The sequence below is a fragment of the Monopterus albus genome, unplaced genomic scaffold (assembly GCF_001952655.1).
Source record: "Monopterus albus unplaced genomic scaffold, M_albus_1.0 scaffold69.1, whole genome shotgun sequence".
Taxonomy (NCBI): domain Eukaryota; kingdom Metazoa; phylum Chordata; class Actinopteri; order Synbranchiformes; family Synbranchidae; genus Monopterus; species Monopterus albus.
The window spans coordinates 3982566-4004535 of NW_018127949.1; the positions used below are offsets into that span (position 1 = coordinate 3982566).

General features: G+C 41.2%; 2 protein-coding genes across 2 annotated transcripts in view; one reads left to right on the top strand and one right to left on the bottom strand.

The window, feature by feature from the left end:
- Positions 1-2765: 2765 nt before the first annotated feature.
- clrn3 (clarin 3) lies at positions 2766-5873 on the bottom strand. The gene is made up of 3 exons (XM_020605202.1): positions 5642-5873; positions 4935-5120; positions 2766-3154 (listed from the first exon to the last, which is right to left on the bottom strand). Exons 1-3 carry the CDS (start codon positions 5871-5873, stop codon positions 2877-2879), a joined length of 696 nt encoding a protein of 231 aa, XP_020460858.1. The 3' UTR covers positions 2766-2876.
- A 962-nt stretch (positions 5874-6835) lies between these two features.
- Positions 6836-21970, top strand: part of ptprea (protein tyrosine phosphatase receptor type Ea) — a 44485-nt gene continuing 29350 nt past the window's right edge. The window contains exon 1 of the mRNA XM_020605125.1: positions 6836-7178. The gene's annotated coding sequence lies outside the window, so the exon portion shown is untranslated. The remainder of the gene's footprint in view (positions 7179-21970) is intronic.

Consider the following 21970-nt stretch of genomic DNA (forward strand, 5'->3'; position numbering starts at 1 on the left):
CATGTAGACCCCCTCGCTACATGTGTGCACCATCCATACCCAATTGTCAATGTGAAATTAACTCCCAAAGGTAGAGGGACACCAGAACCCCCCCCCAACATTCAGGTTGGGTCAGGGGGGGTCGGGGCAGAGCCAATCTTAGCCGCCAATCAGGTGAAGGCGGGGTACACCGGGCTAACACATAGACAAACAACCACACACACGCACATGCACTCCTATGGGCAATTTAGAGACACCAATCAACCTAAGCTGCATGTCTTTGGACTGTGGGAGGAAGCCGGAGTACCCGGAGAGAACCCACGCAAGCACGGGGAGAACATGCAAACTCCACACAGAAAGGTCCCAGGTGGGGCCCGAACCCGGAACCTTCTCGCTGTGAGGCAACGGTGCTAACCACTGCGCCCCCCCAACATGCTATGCCCCATCTGAGTGGACTCTACATGACTGAATGTGTACCCCCCTGCCCTGCAGCTGGAGGTGTCTGTTTCACAGGCCTCTGTAATGCGGGACCTGGGAGGATAAGGTTTCACAGGTACAAAAGTTTCCACTTTAATCCCATCACACAAAGTGAGAGGTCAGGGCTCAGGGCTTGTGCATAATCCCAGGTTTATCTGTCCAGGTCAGCCAAGAGACAGAGAGCATGCAGAGTGGAAGCGATTACCACCCCCCCTCTGATTTTATTCAATCAGTGTTTGCACAGCAAATGGTGAGAAGGATATCTCAATAGCAATTCAGCTATTCCACACCTCAGTGCACGCAGGAGAGGTTCACTCATAGATACAGTTCTCCTCTGGCAGCTGTTGCTGCAGGTTGATGTTATTAATCAACATCAATTTTCTCTAAAATAAATGTATTCTTGTTTATAAAGAGCCCTTTGTTTCTTATAATGGCGAAATGTAAAGAAACATATATAAAGTATGTGCCAGTTGACTGGAAATAATTAGTTTAGAAATCAAGCCAAGGGAAGTTTTAGTTTTTTGTTCTTGCATATCTTTTAATTTAGTGGCCTCTATAAGAGGTCAGACTGAGACAATGATGAATTTCAAAGGATGAAAAATAAAAATAAGAAGATCTCTAGCTGCTGACTGTGGCGTGTTGTAATGAGCTAATCAATTTCACCGCAGGTGGTTTGTGCTGAAACAAGCTTTGACGTGGCCTCCTCTGGAGAATACCACCTGCCCTGGCTTCACACTGTGCCCTGGTCAGAGGTTCAGACTTATGGTACATCAAGCTAAAATGAAGTTTAAAATATTATACACATGCCTGTTATATTTCAGTGCCCTTTTTATAGACTGGACAACAGAAATGTATTGGACTAATGAATGCAACCTAATTCTTAATGAGCAAAAAGGTGACTTCACATGAAACTTTTACTTTGCTTTTGCTTCACTGTAGACAACGAGCTTTCTCAGAAATGTACCACACATTCACGCCGACAACCACAAAGCATACTGTTGCATCCTTCCACAGGTCCCTTGAAGTGTGAGACTTGAAGGAAGAGTGGTTCTTTTGAAGGCAGGTAGAAGGCGTTGCGGGGCTGAGAGGTGCTGGAAAGGGCATGTCCAAACAGACTTTAGGCCCTGAGTGATGGGGCACGGGAAATGGTAACAGGACACCTCACCCCTGCTCCCATGTCAACACAGTCATGTGAATCACTGCTGTGAGAGTGTCTGAAGATCCAGGAGACAATAGGCGCCAACTCTCTGCAAGATCTAACTCAGTTTCCACAGAATCAGCAAGCTTTGTTTCGATTGCCATATTTGTCAGCATTGTGAGGTTGGTTTTCTTCTGAAAAACCTTTGAAATAGATTAGATTGAAGGTAGGCTGAGATTAAATAACCCATGTGGCCTATTGTACGTTAGTGATTCAGGATGTCCCTCTGTAGAGTAAACCAAATAATAAAACCAAATACAAAATTAGATGAAACTGATGAGCAAATAGTTGAAATAGCAGAAGCTGCAACTAACATTCATGATGTTTTGCATGAAATGTTACAGATAAAAGGTTGAAAGAGACGGCTAACAGCAGATAACCAGCAGAAACAGAAAATGTAATGGATGAAGGTTTGAAGTAGCTGAAGGTGAATACAGAGTTGAAATATTCAGCTTCTGCCACATGTACAAATACAAACTTGACCAAACTTAAACACTGACAGTTCAACTATATCCAAACATTTCTGAAACAATATTCACTTTAATACAATTTGTTAAGAATATGACTGAAAAAGAAGCAAAGAGCCTTTTACTCCTGATAACTATAGGTGTTGACTTCGTGTCATCTCAGAGACAGAGGGCAGCAGAGATCAATGTTCAGTGATTGTTTTAGTTAATCTGGAACTTTAAATGGCAAACATACAGAAAAAGGTTGTCTTTAAATCCATCCAAGACAAACTTCATCTCAACTGTTTGTTTACATTCACTCATTTTATGCAAACTATTGTTTCAGACACAAATGCAAAAAATGCCATTGGGTTTATAATTAGCTGTTGATTCCTGAGACATCAGTGTTAAGATTTAAAGATACATTTTATTTTACTATGAAAACTAAAACTAACTTTATCATATTATTAAACCAGAAAATATTGAATTGTTCATACACAAAATAAATAGATTTTTAAACAAGTCAAAATTATCTAAGATTTTCTATATATAACAGAATCTGAGATGATAAAACTGCTCTTCTAAATGAGATGACATTAAAAACATGGTATTGTGATCTTTTATCAAACCATGTCAGTGCTAAATGCAGAAAAAATTCATCCCTACTCCTACATCAATTTTTTAGTCTCTGTCTGTAATGTTCTATTACAATATGTTACTCCAGAAAGACCTGATGAGCAACTTATCTGTGCCACTGAAAGCTGACTCCATTGCCACTAATACATCATTATCTCCTTGGGTGCATCCTCAGTAGGTCTCTCCTGTTCTCTCCTGTGCGTGTAGGCCGCGTGGTCATACACGTAGATTAAGGCAATGGCGCAGAGAGACAGCACCATGTAAGGGATGACCAGGTAGTATCCTACAAGCATCTCTGAAGCTTGGTCCTTTAGGTCCATCGCAATATTCCCTGAGAAGTTCTTTATCAGATCCTCTGCCACGATGGTCACATTGACATTCACCACAAATATGATAAGGACCACAACTGACAAGCATGCTGCAAGAGAAAGTACAGCATGGTCACAGATGAAAGACCGGGACAGAATTGTACCACAAGCTCTGCTTCAACTGGGTGTGCAACATAGTACAAAATACAGTGGTGTGAAAAAGTGTTTGCCCCCTTACTGATTTCTTATCTTTTTGCATGTTTGTCACACTGTAATGTTTCAGGTCGTCAAACAAATTTATATATTAGTCAAAGATAACACAAGTAAACACATCATGCAGTTTTTAAATGAAGGTTTTTATTATTAAGGGAAAACAAAATCCAAAACTACAAAGCCCTGTGTGAACAAGTGTTTGCCCCCCTGTCAAAACACTGGTTTATCGCACCTGAGTTCAATTTCTCTAGCCACACCCAGGCCTGATTACTGCCACACCTGTTCGCAATCAAGAAATCACTTAAATAGGACCTGCCTGACAAAGTGAAGTAGACCAAAAGATCCTCAAAAGCTAGACATCATGCCGAGATCCAAAGAAATTCAAAACCAAATGAGAAAGAGAATAATTGAGCTCTATCAGTTTGGAAAAGGTTATAAAGCCATTTCTAAAGCTTTGGGACTGCAGCGAACCACAGTGAGAGCCATTATCCACAAATGGCGAAAACATGGAACAGTGGAGAACCTTCCCAGGAGTGGCCGGCCGACCAAAATTACCCCAAGAGCGCAGCGACAACTCATCCAAGAGGTCACAAAAGACCCCACAACAACATCCAAAGAACTGCAGGCCTCACTTGCCTCAGTTAAGGTGAGTGTTCATGACTCCACCATAAGAAAGAGACTGGGCAAAAATGGTTTGCATGGCAGAGTTCCAAGACGAAAACCACTGCTGAGCAAAAAGAACATAAAGGCTCGTCTCAGTTTTGCCAGAAAACATCTTGATGATCCCCAAGACTTTTGAGATAATACTCTGTGGACAGATGAGACAAAAGTTGAACTTTTTGGAAGGTGTGTGTCCCATTATGTGTGGCGTAAAAGTAACGCCGCCTTTCAGAAAAAGAACATCATACCAACAGTAAAATATGGTGGTGGTAGTGTGATGGTCTGGGGCTGTTTTGCTGCTTCCGGCCCTGGAAGACTTGCTGTGATAAATGGAACCCTGAATTCTGCTGTGTACCAAAATATCCTGAAGGAGAATGTCCGGCCATCTGTTTGTGGCCTCAAGCTGAAGCGAACTTGGGTTCTGCAGCAGGACAATGATCCAAAGCACACCAGCAAGTCCACTTCTGAATGGCTGAAGAAAAACAAAATGAAGACTTTGGAGTGGCCTAGTCAAAGTCCTGACCTGAATCCAATTGAGATGCTGTGGCATGACCTTAAAAAGGCGGTTCATGCCCGAAAACCCTCCAATGTGGCTGACTTACAACCATTCTGCCAAGATGAGTGGGCCAAAATTCCTCCACAGCGCTGTAAAAGACTCATGGCAAGTTATCGAAAACGCTTGATTGCAGTTGTTGCTGCTAAGGGTGGCCCAACCAGTTCTTAGGTTTAGGGGGCAAACACTTGTTCACACCGGGCTCTATAGTTTTGGATTTTGTTTTCCCTTAATAATAAAAACCTTCATTTAAAAACTGCATGATGTGTTTACTTGTGTTATCTTTGACTAATATATAAATTTGTTTGACGATCTGAAACATTACAGTGTGACAAACATGCAAAAAGATAAGAAATCAGTAAGGGGGCAAACACTTTTTCACACCACTGTATGCTGATTTATTTCTGGGTATTCCACTTGTGTTATTCCCAGATGTTACGTGCTATAATATTTGTTTCACTTACCACTGAGTGAGCTGCAGGTGTAGATGCCAATAGGCCCCATGTAGGTTTGATAAGGGTTACTCACACTGTTGTACAGGCAGATGAGGATGCTGACGGCAGAAAACAACAGACACAGGGCCAACAGGCACACAACCAGCCCGTGCAGGACTACTGAGGAACCGCCTATTTTTTTCAACATAGGAATCACTACACACCCACACACACACAGGAGAATATTATGGTTACATTATTTAGCAGAGCTTACATGCATTATGTTATATTACAGGCTGCTGAAGAGGCCTCAACTTTGAGAATCAAATCGAATGGTGTCAGTAGTGGTAATGTGCACTAATGGTGTACTGTAGGTACACAATAATGATGTCTTGTTCGCCACAAAAAACATTATTTCTTCATTTAACTAGCCCCGCAGATAGGTTTGGTTGTGTTTGCCCTTGTTATTAGATATCCAACAATATCACCAAAAGTAATAGCATCTATCCACAAACAGCTGTTCTGTGGATCTGCGGATTATTACAGTAACAGAGACGTTGGCCCTGGAAAGACATGCTGCTATTGAATTATTTAAATGTAATTTTACAGTGCTGCTGTTTGAAAACAGGAAATCTCAGACATGGATATCGCAAAACAGTTCCATTCTACAAGTTTGTAAATGAGGAAGTGTGTTGTATTCTGGGTGAGCTGGCCATTTGAGAGTCATGGAAATTTACCTTGAAAAGCATCTGTGTTATCAAATGTAGGGCAAGAGAATCTCTTCAGAACGCCATCAAAAAGCTTTAAAGTGATTACAGCAGTTCCATTAAAGATACCAAGTTCTTTTCTTGCGCACTTCATTGTTGTTGTAGCCCACTCTGTTGACATGCCATACCCCAGCACGCCAACAGATATAGCAGTAACCAGCGCACTGGACAGGAAATATAGACTTTTCTTAGTGGAAGGCATTTTTGCTGTATTCCAGTGGTAAATCTAAATCCCGGTGTCTGTTCCTTAATGCTCCGATGAAGCCTCAGAAGCCGATTAGGACCCTCTAATCCTCTGAAGATTCTGTGTATGAGTTATCTTCCTGGGTGGAGTGAATATGGACTAGAAGTCATAAAATCTTTCGATTATGACTGTGACCTTTGGTTTGAAAGGAAAAGACAGGGCTGGTTGTCATGGTAGGGACACCAGCTTTCCCCAACAGTTTAAACATGAGAAGAAAGTCATTTGAACAAAAGCAACTTCAGAGAATGTAAAAGATTTTATATTTTTAAGAAACTTTGAATAACTCTAGTTACTGTTGATCGGTGTCTACACATAGGCCTGGATTCAAAGTTCTTGAAACTGTAGAGTCATAAAACATCATGCAGATTAATTATTTACCTGTGCCATTATGGGAAGAACATTGGCACTGTGCTATCAGTGAAGCGCCAAAGCAAAGACAGGGGTCAGTATCATTTCACGGAAAATATGAGAATGTATTTATGATTAGGGTGTGACGTTCTAATACAAAGATTTCCTCTTCACACTTCAGGGATTAATACAAATACAGTAATATCATAAATAAACAAGGACATTACAGAGGAAACCTTTACCACCAATCCTGTTTAAATTGATTGTATCTGATTTTTTTTTTAAATCCTAATTTCAGCAGCAGGCTTGTATTTAGCTCTCTCAAACATTTTTAATGCTTTACAGTGCAGAGGTAAGAAACCGGGGCCATCTTAACTTAATGAACTCTTTCTCTTTTGGTCAACACTGCATCTCTCTCAGAGTTCAGCAGAACATGGTGTAATCTCTGTTTTATATAGTTTCATTATGCCAACATACAGTTTCGACATTGTAATTGTTGTTTTATATTACTTTGATAGAGGTAATAAATAAGCTTTGTGGGCTTTTTTCTCCCGACATTTTAAAATTATTTAGGGTGATTTCATTCCACAGCTCATACGTAGAATGTTATTATAACTGGGACCAAATCAAGCCCAAACTATAAAACCCAAACCATTTCCAAAGTGACTTGAGGACAAGCAGGAGAAGGGCAGGTGTCCTGTGGAGGCGCACATGTTGTAATGAGGTTTGCGTCCAGAGCGTGGCTCCCTTTCTTCGCGCAGCGCACGGAGCAGCCGTGTGGCCGCTGTCATCCAGCTCTGTTGTGTTGGAGTAAACACAAACTCCTCCTTCCCGCTGACAGGCGACAACGCTGAAACGCCGCCTCGTCTTTTCCAAGACAGTCTGCGCTCAGGACTAAACGCTTAAGCCGTCAAGGTGAGTAGTGGGATTACTCCGTTTTAATGAGCTGCCTTTTGCATGTTGACAATTATTTAGCGAGTGGAAAACGTCAATTTTTCAGTGGCATATAGGCGACGTCGTGTTACCTGTGTGTTACGCAGCGGCGCGCGGGTGATTGTGAGCCGTCCGTTCAGGTGTGCGTTCAGCGTTGGCGTGGCGGGGATTCCTCGTTAAAGGCAACATGTTTGTCTTTGGCTCAAATGTTGCTCTGCGTTGGACAACCTGCACTTCATCAGTGCGGGTTAATGGAGCAAGTGTTTGTTTCTGTGCTCGTATGTCTTTTAGGCCTTTGTTTCCCCTCGCTTATCTGTTCTGTTGGGCTTTTGCATGACAATAAAGATTAGGCTTCTTTCTATTTGTTGTGTAGCTGATCGTCTATGAGGGCTGAGCCGGTTTCAACACGTCGGTGAATAGAGGATATTGGTAGGCTACTTCAGATATCAGGATGTGCTAAGACATGTTACAGTAGGAGGACGCTGCTCCGGGGCGTTGAGTCCTCTAGATATGTAATTGGCTAAGCAACTTGGTGTTGGATTCAGAAATATGTGTAATTTTGTTGTGGTTTGTAATGAAATAATCACTGGCCATGACATTAATCCCCATAAGGATGGTGTCTCCTCAGGGCAGCCAGAGGTCAGGGTCACCAATAGATCAGGGTCCCTGGAGCAGATTGTCTGTAGCAGGGTGCTGCGTAAAGGGAAGGGGAGATGAATGACTGTCCCAAGTCTGACATTTGTCTAATCAGACCATGGAAATGCAAAGTTACATGAAGCAAGAGGCCGTGAAATTGTGCTCCACCGATCATTAAAGAGAGAACAGACAGTAAAGCCTATACTCCTGAAAAGACTAATTTAGATGTAATTCTGAGACAAAGTGCATTAATAGTCCCACAGTGAAAGTAATTCTGCATACCTTTTTGTCACGGTTTCCTTTTTGTGTCTTAGCCCTTGCAGGACCTGTGTTCACAGATTCTGGTGCTTCGCTGTGCTGTCACGGTACTTTGGGCCATATACAGTAACATGGCAACATGACTGGATAGGTTCATTAATGTCAGAGAGAGGTTGCTTAATTACATTAGACTGACCAAGGCTCCTTCTAGAATGAACAAATGGGGGGAAAAAGAAAGCATTTTATTGTAGAAATCTTGTTGTGCCACTCATGGAAATAAGAAATAGCCTTCATCTCACCCTGACTACAGTCTGGTGTCACGTCCAGTTGTTTTTAAACAGTGATTCTGCTCCTTTATGCTGTATACACCTGACTTCTTAGCAGTTTAATACTCAGGCCAGTCATGTCAAATGGGCCAAGTGAGCCATGCTCAGCTGTCTTTTCTTGGGCCCCAGCCCAACCTCTTTAAACGCAGAGCTTTTATTGACCACAGACTTTAGACAATCAGCTGTCAACTGCACATCTTAAAAACGAGTTCAAAAAAGTGTATTCCTTCATTTTCTGACACACAGTTGGCTTCATTTGTAACAGTCTTCTAATATCATATTCACAGAGCAGCCACATCAGATACCTTTCTTCACCTTGGTTTTAGTGTCTTGAACAGTTTTGTTTCTTACATAGCCGTTCTTTATGTCTTTTATAATTTAATCTACACTGCATAGTCCTAAGAAGAATGGGAGTTGCTTTGGCAGATGTAACGATGCAGGATGCAGTGAAAACAAATGGTCAGTACTTGCCAAGACAAATGAGACAGTTTAAGAACGAAAGAAGAAGTAACATTCTGCTGCTGAGGGCTGTCGGCAGATTGATCTGGGTTCTCCATGTTTGAACCCAGTGCAATTCTGTTCTCTGAAGCTGATTTTGTACATGTGGAAAAAAGAAACCTGCACGGCTGTACATTCAGTCTCTGCCCTAATCAAAATGATCCAAGCCAATAGTTTGTAAACTGGCCCTCTTATGCTCTGCTTCTCCTTTATTGTGAAGTCTTAAGTGACAACCTTAACCTGTACAGTATTTATCATGTGCATTGATATACAGTATGTAACTAGGAGATTTGGGTTATTAAAGGGAAAAAGGTGAGAAGGTCGGTTGTTTGCAGTCTAACCCTCTTACACTGTGCAAATACTTTATGGATTTATAATGGAAGTAGCTATATTCAGCCTACATTTAACTAACACACTGCCAAAATGCTCTTTTCTAGAGTGTTTTGGAGCTATTTTTAGGTTGGCATATTGGAACTCTTGTGAAGTACAAGTTATCTGTATGTGGGTCTGCTGCGTGATGTGAGCAGATGTGGTGATTAATCAAATCCACAGTGGGGTGAAGAGGAACGACTTGCGCATTCCTGGAGTTTCTAACAGCTCGCTGGGTACAAGGCTCAAAGTGCCAGCCCCCGAGTTAATCTCTGCTGTCCGCCCACCCTCTGTTTATCCAGCACCTCTCTCGGCATCTTGGAAACGCTCCGACTCTGACTTTGAGCTGCCTCAGTGAGACTACATGCAGTAAGTGCTGCTCTCTCCCTGAGGCTGCAGTCACATTAACTACATTGTGCTTGAAGGTGCGCTTTTTCCTGAAATACAGGAGGCGCATAATGAACTAATGGATATAAAGACAATTAAAGATGAGCCTGGTCAGATATTTTCTGCAAGAAATGGTTCTAGCCAGCATCAAAGAAGGCCCCTGAATTACGCATGAAAACTGTAAAAGCAACGTCTACCTCTTGATACAGTGTTTGTTTTGTGCTTTCTTTAGTGGAAGCTTGCTGGAGCACATTAGGCTGTAGTATGTTGTAACCATAGGCTTGTTTGTGCTTGCTGCTAGTTCTCTAGAATGCACTGGCATCATGCTGATAAAACATATTATAATTCATTTGGCATGAGGAGATAAATTTAACCTTTATTTAACCAGGCAGTTGGATTATAAACTCAAAGTAATGATCAGGGAAGGGGCTACAGCTTGTATTGGATGTGACATACAGTAGTATTTACCAAAAAAAAGCATAAAATATGATTAAAAGCAGTGCTAGAACAGCAAAACCAGGGAAAGCATGAACAACAGGTGGGGACTTCTGTAGCGTCTGGAGAGCCCCACAGCTTCCCACAGAGGTGAGACCTCAGTGACATAATGAGGGTGTGTCTCCATCAAAGCAGGGCTGATTAAACACATGGCTGTGCAAACTGCTGCCTGCAGCCGCCCTGCACCATGTGATCTGTGTTACACTCGAGGTTGGCATTAATGCTTCCATGGAGGGAAAGTGAGACACTGCTGTGGCTAGTGACTGATATATGTACAAGCCTGAAGCTGTGCAGATCTTTGTGTGTGTTGACTCAGCTGTACTTATAAGGCAGTTTTGTCACTGTACTGTAGCATAGAAACTACTGGACAGAGATCAAGGTTCTTCCTCTTTTAGATGTGTCACCTGCCCGCTATATATACAAGGAACTTACATCCTGGTTTGAGTTAACAGTAAGGCACAGCACATGAGACTTGACAAAGATTCATTTGATGACAAAAATTGTCTATCATTCCAAAATAATGTTACAACCCTTAAAACCTTCAAGTAGAACCTGCTTATTTTAGGGCTGTGTATTGGCAAGAATCTGGCAATATGTACATATCTCAATACAGGAGTTACAGTTTGATATATTGCAATACTGTAAACAAGGTGATTATATTGCCACTGTTTTAAAAATCTAACTATAGAAGTAACATGCTACCATATGTATAAAAACTCCTGTAAAAAAGTTTAGTTCTTATGCAGAACAAGGATCTGCATTTGTCACAGTCACTAACATGCAACAACATAGCACTATGTGACACGGGAACTAATTATAAATACAAACTCTGTTTTTGAGAATCGGTACAGTATCGCAAAATGTAATACTGTGATACTCAAGTGCATCGATATGTTCTTACACCCCTACTCTGTTCTGATATTTGTTATACTGACAGGACTCACCAAGAGCTGCAACAACTAGCTGATTAGAAATAAAACCTGCAGCTATTTTGATAATAGATTAATCATTTAAGCAAAAATGTCAAACATTTGGCGACTCTAGGTTCTCAAAAGTGCGAATCCCTCCTCCAGTTTCTCTGTTGTATTTCTGTTTGTTGCTACATAAAGTAATCACATTACAAGTACAAGCTGCTAGGAGACATGTTTTGGGAGACTGAGCTGATGACCTTGCTGTTATTTTATCGGTTCTTTATGAGGGGAAAAACCTTTAAGAGCTATATGCTTTGCCCATGTTTCAGTTTGCAGAGATATCAAGGAGATTGTCAAAGCTTGTTTGTTATATTCGCACACTTCTGTACTTGCCATCAGCTTCGGGTGGGGGTGGTTTGTTGACAGATGTGATTTAGACATAAAAACTTGTACTGAATTTAGCTATGAATTTGTTTTCTTAGACTAAAATATGGCAACCTGCTCAGGGAAAGTAGGGTGGAGACCAGAAGAGATGATGATTGCACTATGTGGCCTGAATTAACTGAAGTGAAAGTAAACATCTCCAGCTTCGGCTTAAAATGTGTTTCAGCCCACTTTATTTTATTTGAATGAAAGATAAGGAAAAGCAAATATTAGTTTTTCTGTGAGGGAAAACAAAGCAAACCAGAGACCAGGACCTTGGTTATTATTGCTGTGACAACCAGGAAAATAGATCCAGCTGTTGTGGATTTGAAGGCTGTTTGATGTTAGTGCGAGTATCTGCTGTCATTTTATAAGCACATAAAATATCACACCCACACATGCCTACACATCTCCATGTTTATGATAAAGTACTGTATAATGTCTCTAGAGTGTGAAACTGAGGCTTGTCTCTGCACATGTTCAGGGAATTACTGTAATTTCTTAAAAAGGCTTTTATTTTGTTGTTTAATATGCCTCAGAAATAACATGGAATGTTAAAGATCTTGTTGGCACAGAACAAGGTAAAGTGGCGTCTGAGTGCAAAAGCATCAGGCTGATTCTGACATGGTGCTGGTGCATATAGAAAGAGGGATGACCTCTCATTTCTGCAGCACCATAAACTCTGAAGCCTGGTTGGAGATGCATCAAGGTGACAACCAGTCATGCTCTCAGTCTGTACGTCAGCACTTGTAATGATTTTTCTTTTGCATTGGCTCACTGGAACAATGTCAGGTCAATCAAGTCTGACATCAAATTGAGCTGGATTATAAAGTGTTTTGTTGGGTGTTTTTTAGTTTATAGGCTCTTTAAGCATTTGCGTGTTGACAGTGGTGCGGTGGGTAGAGCAGTTTTCTCTCAACTGGAAGGTTGAAGGTTTGAGTCTCGGTGCCTGCAGTCCACGTGTCGAAGTGTCCTTGGGCAAGACACTGAACTCCCCAAGTTGCCCGTGTTGGTGGTGTGCATGTACGCAGCGGCCCGGGGCCCTCGGCTCCAAACAAAATTTCGTTGCATGTGTCACAATGTTACAATGACAATAAAATAAAGCTTCTTCTTCTTACTATAGAGATGAGATGAAAGCTGGGTGTGAGAGAGTAAAGAGTGGGGATGTAACGATATTTGTAATTTTTCAATATTGGACTGTGACACTATCAGAAAATATGGTTATTTCACTAGTATAACTGCATTAAAGTCAATGAATTTGAAACTTATGTAGCGGTTGCTCCATCACTGACTTGTAGGCCTGTTGTGGGGCAGCATTTCAGTTTTCCCGTTTCAGCAAATGACAAGGGTGGAAAAGAAATTGAGAAATGCTGAACAGTGACAGTCTTGGATATGCCTCGTAGAAACAGACGGGACACAACTGTGCGCTACGTTTTAACGGAGATGGGCAAACAAACTGGATGCACAAATGCAAAGCCACCCGCTTAGTAACCACTCTTAATCTTTTTTTATTAAAAAAGTAGGCCACGGTGTTTGAGAAACTCCAAGTAAAGCACTAATCTCACCTTTACGTGACTTGTCCCAATGTATTTAGTCGTCGTCTTTATTTTAATAAGGAAGGAAAGCAGGTGCAGTAAAATCATGCAAAAATGTAGATTTGTCATTTAATAAACGTATTTTTTCTTCACCGTTTAATATCATGACAATATCACACCATGTGTTTTTGGTATCATTACATCCCTACTCTTTAACAGTTTGGGTCTAGATTATAGAAAGATGTGATGAAAGCTGAGTGTGAGAGAGACAAAAGAAAGAATGGTTTGGTTGTGCCACTGCAGAGGTTGTTGACATGGACGAGTACAGTGCCTAATGAATAATGGATGCATGCTAAAGCAGCCCATTTGCTATCTGTTCTTTCAAGGCTGTGACACAGGGAGTTGTTTGTGATCATCATATCAGTCCTTCAATATTTTCGCAGCGTTTTCCATGTGAAGGCACTGGAATGAGTCTAATAAACATTTTCACACATGTACAATAGCTGTGTTTGTTTTATTTGATCCTTATGTCAAACAAATGCAGAACAACGATTTTAACACCTGTTATTTGTTGGAAGTAAATTCTACTCTTATTCATTCAAAGTCTCATCTGCTCTAAAGTTCATTTTTAACTTCAGTATTCCTGAGACTTGTATTATGAGTGTGCTGATCGCATCACAAAGGCCCGCAGTGACAGCGAGGAGTGTTCACTCAGTGCCTGCGTTGTCGCTCTTTGTGTTGAGTTAAAAAGGATGTGGTGTGCTGTGCGAGGTGATATCTCTTTTATTAGAAGCACGTTTCTGATGCTTTGGGAACCCTCATAGTGTTTAGGGCAGTTTTGACTGTGATGAATGTGTGTCATTGAGTGCAGTTAGATGCAGTGGTTAGCCTACAGTCAGGGGTTAGCTGACATGGCCTGGATGCCAATGGGCATGTAGCACTCAGGAGAGTGCCATAACATGCTAATGTATGGGATGATCATTAGAGCTGTCCTGAATGATACAAAGGTTAAACGCAGCCTGGATGATGGAATATGTTAGAAATAAGATGAGGGGAAGAGCCTTGAGGATGCATCATCTTATTGAATTTCTGTCTTTTATTTTAATAGATACTGCTATTTCATGGTATTGCACAACTATTTGTCAAAAAAAGAGGATATGGTTCAGATAAAAACAAAATACAACCACAAACAGCTAGATCTACAGAAATGGAGGGATACACAGGAAAACTGCCTAATTTTTGTGTGATGTTTGTTAATCTGAGACTTTTTGTGTGTATTCTTGTTTTAGATTTAACAGTCTGACTTCTTCCTACTTCATTCAAGCATGTACTAGGTATAAGCAAATTGATATTGGATTAGCATTTGTTGGATATGTGTAAAATTATGTGTGTTGACATATCGACTGTCTTTACATGCTTGAAAGAATAAATCAAATCAAATCAAATCGAACTTGGCTTTCAATTGGAATGTTTTTATTTTATTATAGTAATGTACTTGTTCCCTCTTCCTTCCTTTTTTTTAATGCACAGTAATTTTTATAGTGTGTAGCTTGTGATGTTATCTGAGCAACATGTGCTAGTTCCTTGTATATCTGCCCACTCGACATCTGGGTCACCCCTTTTCACAGCACATTGTACAGTGAGACTGTTGTGTGTCAGATGACAAAGAGCAGGGATCACAGGCAGCCACAGAGAAACCCCAAGTGTTTTCTCTGGTGCTGTTAGACAACTGAAGCATGGAGGCAAATGAGGTTAGAGGCTAGGGTAATAATGATGTGGACTGATCACAGTGTTGCTTTTTTAGGCCCAGCCTAGTCAATGGGTGGCTCATCCACACAGCAAGCTGCTGATTGTTCACACCCTCATCCTCTGCACTTTCTCTGCATCTGGCGCTTAAACAAAAGACAAATGTACAACATGTATTTTTAGTGTCCCCCCTGTGGGGCTTTTCCATATGGTCTGTGTTTGCACACTGATTTTTATTCTGCTAGAAATTGACAGGTGTTTCAGAAAACAACTGCAGTGGATGGCCTCATTTGTGTATTGTGTTCTTTTTTTAAATGTATAAATCACCACTCAAAGAAGTGACATGCATTTGATTTACTGTTGCCTGGTTATGGTTTTATCAGTTGATTGGCATTGCTGCACAGAGTGACATTTTTGGGGATTGTAGGTCTGCATGCAGAATTTGTCTATAATTACAGTAGTTCCATGTTTCCTTAGTTACCTTTTGCAAGTGCAGTGTCTCTCCCTCCCTCTCCCTGTTTATGATTAAGCCTTTCATCAGAACTGGTGGGCAGCAGTGTGAGACACATGGCTGACACGAGAGACTGCAAAATACCCTCTGTTTGCTGCAGAGAGGGGCTCAGTGAAGAGACAGGAAGGGATTTGATCATCAGATCTCTCCTCCCTGGAGAGGGAGAATGCATTGCTCTCTGAACACACTAAGACACTCCCTGGTTTGCAGTCTTTTACAACTGTCTGGGATGAACTAGTGTAAGATGAATAGGCAGACAGTAGATGCTAAGACTTGCTGGCACTGTTAGAAGCACAGCATGCTGGGAATGTGGCTCTAAACAAGGACCTGTTTTGTATTGTTGTTATGTTTATTTGTTGTTGTTGAGGCTGTTGTGTCCTAGGCAGTATTTTAGGCCAAATCTGACACATGGACTCAGCACACTGAGACTTGGCTGAACTACAACAGAAAATACATAAAAGGCTGTGTGCTACTACCAGTTTATCGCTGTACTATCATATTCAGCAGCTGGGCCACAGCAGGGGGACTAGTTGGCCGCTTGGCCAGAGAGATGCCTTCAGTCTCATGGCAAAAACTAATTAGTGCAGACTAGCTGGAGTCCGTTTTCATCAAGTCCAGTTCAAGCTTACAGTGTTTCTCATGTGGCTGCACCAGCGAGCAGTTGGTCCTTCCTTCATAGTTGGTACTTTTGTCCTGAAAACAGTCAGAACTCCTGCTGCTCTACTTGATTGTTTTTATTAATCTGCTGGTGGTAGCTTGATATTACAAGCCTCCACCATGGCTGTCATTTTCCACAATCTCCAAAAACATGATAGGTGAAGCAGAGGGTTGTTTTTACAGCTCCACCACCCATGTTGTTACTATCATATCAGTGCTGAGTATGATATAAAATCCTTCATGCTCCAGGCCACATATTTCACCCTGCTTTCCTGTGTCTGTAATTGGTTATTGTCCAAAATACATTTTGGGGGTGGGGTGTAAGCTCAGGAGAGGAAATGAAAAGTAAGAGTGAGAGGAAATGGGGGTGGGTGTACAGTATATTTCAGCTGGTGCCAAAAAACATCCCCCCGTGATGAAAAGGAATTTTTAGCGCATCTTTCATGTGCATGTGCCCAATTAGATTTCCTCCATGTCCTGCTGGAGTGGTGGTAGTGGTAGGAGGACTGTTCTCTGAAAGCACATAGGGTCTACCAGTGATCATGTGGGATCCGTTTGGGTTCTAAACGAATGTGTTTGGGTGTGGTCTTTTTGGGGCAAAGCAATATGATACATCATGTTGGGTTCCTGGATGTTGTCTAACATTTTATAGCCTAAACACAAATAGTAAAGAGCTTGTAGTTGCACTCTTTCATTACAAATAGCACGGTGATATTTAAAGGGATTAAAAACACCATCATCTAATGATCAAGACAAACTGTTTTGCTTTGTTGAGAACTAATTTCTGCTCTTGCTGCCCCAGACATACCAGGAATTCTCTAAAGTGATCCAGTGCATTATAATATCCCACTTTTGGAAGTGTATTCTCCATTAATATGCAACTCAGCATTTTACTGTGTGTGCCCTCAGTACAATCCACTGTCATGAGTGTTTTGTCTGACACTCTGTAGGTTGACATCTTAGAACAAATATATTTGTCTTGGACAATGCTTTCCCTTCACGACACGACAGCGTGCAAAGGTGCTTGCTCTCTGTCCAAACTCATCTGTCACAAAACCTACTGAAATTTCTCAGAAATCAGTCAAAATAGTGCTTTGCATTGAAACAGCTGGTGTCCACTGCACTGTTGTTTCTTGCTGAATTCAGAGGCGGTAAATCAGATCATTTCCAAGTATTATTTTCTATTTTCATTCTAGTGCAGGGCTTTCAGTCATGTAGCTAATGGTGAATCAGATAGATGCACCTCGAACAGCCTATTTCCAATTAGGTTTAGGTCATGGCTCCGGACCAGTAGGCAGGCTGATCAGCAGTAGCACACTCTGCTTTTGACCTTTGGGTGTTCACCAGATTTGAAGTGATTTTCCGTCAGCACTCTCCACTGTTTGATGCCTTGCTAAGTGTCTCTCCTGAGTTCAAAAACAATGCAGAATTGGAATTTTGTTCAGTTTTAACTGTTTATTCACATAGGCTATACATATTAAGGTTTAGAACTAATCCAGAATGTACAAATATTGCAAACCTAAACAAACTTTATACAGCCTCAAAATACACATATAATATTTAATAGTTCTGTTCCTGATATGCAATTTCTGTTATATAAGTTAGATTGAGCTATACATAGTGTGGCCCATATACTGTATTTAATTTGTTGTTTACTCCAATGACAAGTAATGATCTCACTGTGGTGTGATTGTTAGCTTTGAAGTGACAAGTCAATAGGGGCACCTGTAACGCTTCCATTTGTGATGCTCAGGCTATGCCTTGTCAACAGAGCCGCATGTGATTATGTTAGGCATTAACCATGGTAATTGCTTTTAAATTTTCCCTCTAAATTGATTCCCTTTAATATGTTTGGAATTGAATTAGATTGAATTGTCTTGTAGAATCACTTTACGGAGGGGAGAATAATAGGTTGTGCTTGTTCACTTGCTCAAACCATCTGCATCAGTCATTGCTCTATAATAGGTAACAATGAAGAATGTAATTTCTGTATTACATTTGTCTGATCCATGCTGCAGCTGCAGTGGGTACTTTTCTCCTTAACAGCCTCTCTCTGAGTCGCATCAGCTGAGTGGCAGCAACTCTGATGTCATTTGTTTTTGTGGGGCAAGGACAGTCCACGCAGACCTATCTGTGTACCCTCTGTCTGTTTCTCCACCATCTCAGTCTTCTTATTTTCCTGTTCTCTCTTCTTGCTTATCTGCTCCTTTGACCTTTCTTTCGAAATTTTCCATTTCAAATAACAATAAAGCATTTTATTTTGAATGAAAGAGCCAAAACCAGATAAATGTTAATGCCTGAAATAAAACTGTTCCCTACAGATGTCAGGTTGAAGCCACAAGAAAGGAAAATAGGTAGTTTGTGTCCAAATAACGCAATACTGCAAATATTTATAAAACACTCCAATAAATTTCCTTAAAAATTAGCTGAGATAACGGCAGGTAGCATGTTGCAATCATGTTAGTCATGATGAAGCGTTTCATCTTAGCTACACTGATGCCAGTACAATAGTGTGATCTGCTTTCAACCTACAGTTGTTTCAGATGTCTTATTGTAACATCTTAGATTTGTTTTGTGAGAGGCTAATAAATTATGCATCAGAAACGCAACAGTGCTCACAAAGGCCACAGTGAACAGGCTGCCATCACATACTGTACATGAAGTCTAGACAGTTGGGTGCTACTCGTTAGTCAGATCTATCCTGCAAAAACATGTTGCCAATACTGAATGTAGTGTAATAAAACATCTTTAAAGGTTTTATCCTAGACACTATATTGCCATTTTAACTCATTTTAAAGCAGCTAACTACACTAACAGGTCAAGTGGAGTTGGTAAGGTCGTATTCTGACAAATCCAGTCTCATTTTGAGGGATCTCTGGTCTCTCTATGAGCTGCCAGTGCTGCCGCTTGTCTAATCACTCCTGACCCTATTAGAAATGAGTCCTCCTTTGTTACTGTGCAGTACTGTCAGTTCTGTGGGAACAAAAAGTGCCACTGTCTTTGCTGTGGCTGGGTTAGAAGTAATCTGTGGCTGTAACGCTGCACAGGGCTGTCATGTTGCTGGTTTAAATGTCCGTGGATTCACTTCAAGCAGTTTGTTCTGATGGCAAATGAGAATAGTCTTTTTTTGTATTTGATTTCCTTCTCTTCCTGAAAATATTCTTGCCTGAGACCAGTGTAAATGACAAACACAATAATTGCATGCCTGTGTCGAGCATGGTGAAGGGACACGGGGGTGTGTTTGCTCACTCATGCTCAACGCACAATCAGGGCAAATGACATGAATGGGGGAAAATGGTGATCCTCTACTGTGCGTGCTCTTTTTGCTCTTTGTTTGACACAAAGAGATGCAGAGATAGACAAGTAGATGTATGTGAAATCCATCACACAGCTGCCGGCTTGGCACAATGATCAGTACACCCCCACCCCCCGATTCCCCTCATCAAAACCCCTCCTACACCTTCTTATCTCTTTTCCTCAGAGCTCTGCAGATGGGTCTTTGTTTGTACAGTGCTCTTCACTTATCCACACCAGTAATCCCCATGTCAGGTAGCATGACTCGCTGACTACCCACTGTCCCCTCCTGCTGTCTATGGTAACTTATACCATGTTTTAATAAAGCATGACTAATGATTTAATCATTATCACACGTTTTTGTTTTGTTTCCGATGTCGGAGAACTTAAACAGAACGTCTTTAATTTGGTTGCGACTGATAAATAGTTGACGCATGCATTATAATTGTGTCACACCTGACCAGGGACCTTAGTTGTATGTCATACTACTTCCTCCTTTTACCCATGTCTTTCTGTCTGCATGTCTACAAAGGTATCCTGGCACACAGCCTCCAACCATGTTTGAGTACGTCACTATCCGTCGCTGCAATGAAACATTAGGCTGATGTTTCTGGATTTGTTAGGCTTTCAAAAAATTCATTTTTTGGGTGTGAAAAGGTGTGGCTTAGTGTGGAAGAAAGGCCCAAAGAGAGTGGAAAGAGATGTTTAACTTTTTATGATCTTGGTCATCTTGGTGAATAGCTATGTGGACGGCGAAAAGATGCAGGGTAACAGAATATGACTTAATCTGAGCACAGCGTTGCGAGTCTGATTTACAGGCATGTGTGAGAAGAGCAGTGATATTTCAGATGAACAGAGGCTAACAACAAATCACTGTTTATATCACCATGATGAAGTGTAATGTCATATACATGGTTCATTGGATGTACAATAATTGACAGTGGTGACTTTAAATGTTTGTTGCAGCAGAAAACATTAATTTCCCTAATAGAAAAAGCCAGTGTTACACAGTGGCTTATCGGTTGTCTATTTAATCATACTAACCAAGAAATGAAAGTACACTTCTAACGCTAAACTATAAATCATGTACACGACCAAATAAATAAATTTATGCCCTGGAAATATATTTGACTCAACAGTGTGTCCCAAGCTCATTTGTCAGTTTTATGGGTGGAATGTATCACAACAATATTAAAGTGAAACCTTTAAAAATGTAACAGTATCTTGAATCGGCAGTCTTGGGTTGTATAAGAAGAAAATCAAGGGTGTCGCAACATCGAGTGTGACTTGCCATCCATCAGTCTGCTGGCTGACTGGAGCAGCTGCTGTAGATGATGTGCTGAACGGCCAGTTTCCAGTAGCAGGTCTTCTCTCTCCAACTCTTTAAATCATAACACTTTGGGTTGCTGTAACACCTTCTAGGAAATAGATTCAAATAACACACTGTTTTCTGTATTTGTGTCTGTAATCTCAGCCCCTGAATAATATAGATTCCAAGGAGAAATCTGGTTTTGACAGACAGTAAATCTATGCACAGTGTGTCTGCAGTAAGAGAGAGGATTCCACCTTAACTTGGATTTTTAGAAATATCAAAACAGTGGTCAGTGCTGTGGCCAGTGCCCTCACAAATCTGATCCATTTGCCCTCAACGCTGCAGCCCTCTGTATGTTTCAGGTTACATGTGAGATGGTGTACTACAAAATATCTACAGAGTATTTATGTAGCTGCTTCCTGAAAGGAGGGTGGGGTCGGGGTGGGGGCGGGGGTGCGAGTTCCCCTCTCTCTGATGACTAGATTACAGTATTTACTTATGCGCACAGCCCTGCTTGTATCAGCTGAATTGATGTCTTTGAAGAGAAAGCTACGATAATGTTTGAGGGCGTTATTTCAGTCGTGACGGGTCGCTGCTCCTGAGTGCACTGGATGTTGCCCTGTAAATCATACATATCCTGTTGATGTTGATTTAAGTTTGCAGGGCATTCTTCCTATGAGCTTCTACTTCCTGTCCAAGGCGTGCATTCTGCAGGACAATATGGAGTTGTCCAGCTGTAGAAGGGAGCTCATAGTTCACTTGACTTTTCTGTAGCGACAAGTTTAATTTATAGATTATTACCACTGCCAAGGCAGAGGTAATGTTTTTACCGGCGTTTGTTTGCTGGCTCGTTCATAGCATAACTCAAAAAGTAATGAATGGATTTTGATTAACTTTTTTTGGAGAGGTAGGGTATGGCCCACGGAGCAATCCTTTAGATTTTGGTGGTGGTTGCGATTATTATCTGGATCCAGGAATTTTTTGAGTATTCGTCACCTTTGTGAGATGGGGCCAGTTCATTGTTTTCATTGTTTGTGACTGGCACAGAGCCCTGGAGGAGAGGGTTACCTCATGAGCTAATGACCTAATTTAGCCGTAGAGTAAGAGGCCAAACTTTATATTTTTTGCCCCAGTAGTAAAACTGAAAACTGGTCTAAATTGGCTGTGGTCTAGAATTTCTCAATGTTTATTACAGATCAAGTGATTTTAGAAAACTAATACTTGGATTATGGCTGTGGGACAAATCCACCATAAATGTTGTAGGCCATAGTTTGCACATATGCGGTTTTAGTATGTCATTTCCTTCTCTGATCTGGCTTAATATGCCCCACAAGTGAGCCAGCGTTGAGCAAACAATGACATCTGTGTTAGTGTAGTCAGACAGGAAGAGCTCTTTCCCCCTCCTGTGTCCCTTTT

Excerpts from the sequence above, each read along its gene's own strand:
- clrn3 (XM_020605202.1), bottom strand. The coding sequence starts at position 5,873 with ATGCCTTCCACTAAGAAAAGTCTATATTTCCTGTCCAGTGCGCTGGTT. Across the intron at positions 5,121-5,641 it reads TAACACAGATGCTTTTCAAG|TGATTCCTATGTTGAAAAAA; the intron begins GTAAATTTCCAT and ends GTGGGTGTGTAG. Across the intron at positions 3,155-4,934 it reads CACCTGCAGCTCACTCAGTG|CATGCTTGTCAGTTGTGGTC; the intron begins GTAAGTGAAACA and ends TTTCTCTTGCAG.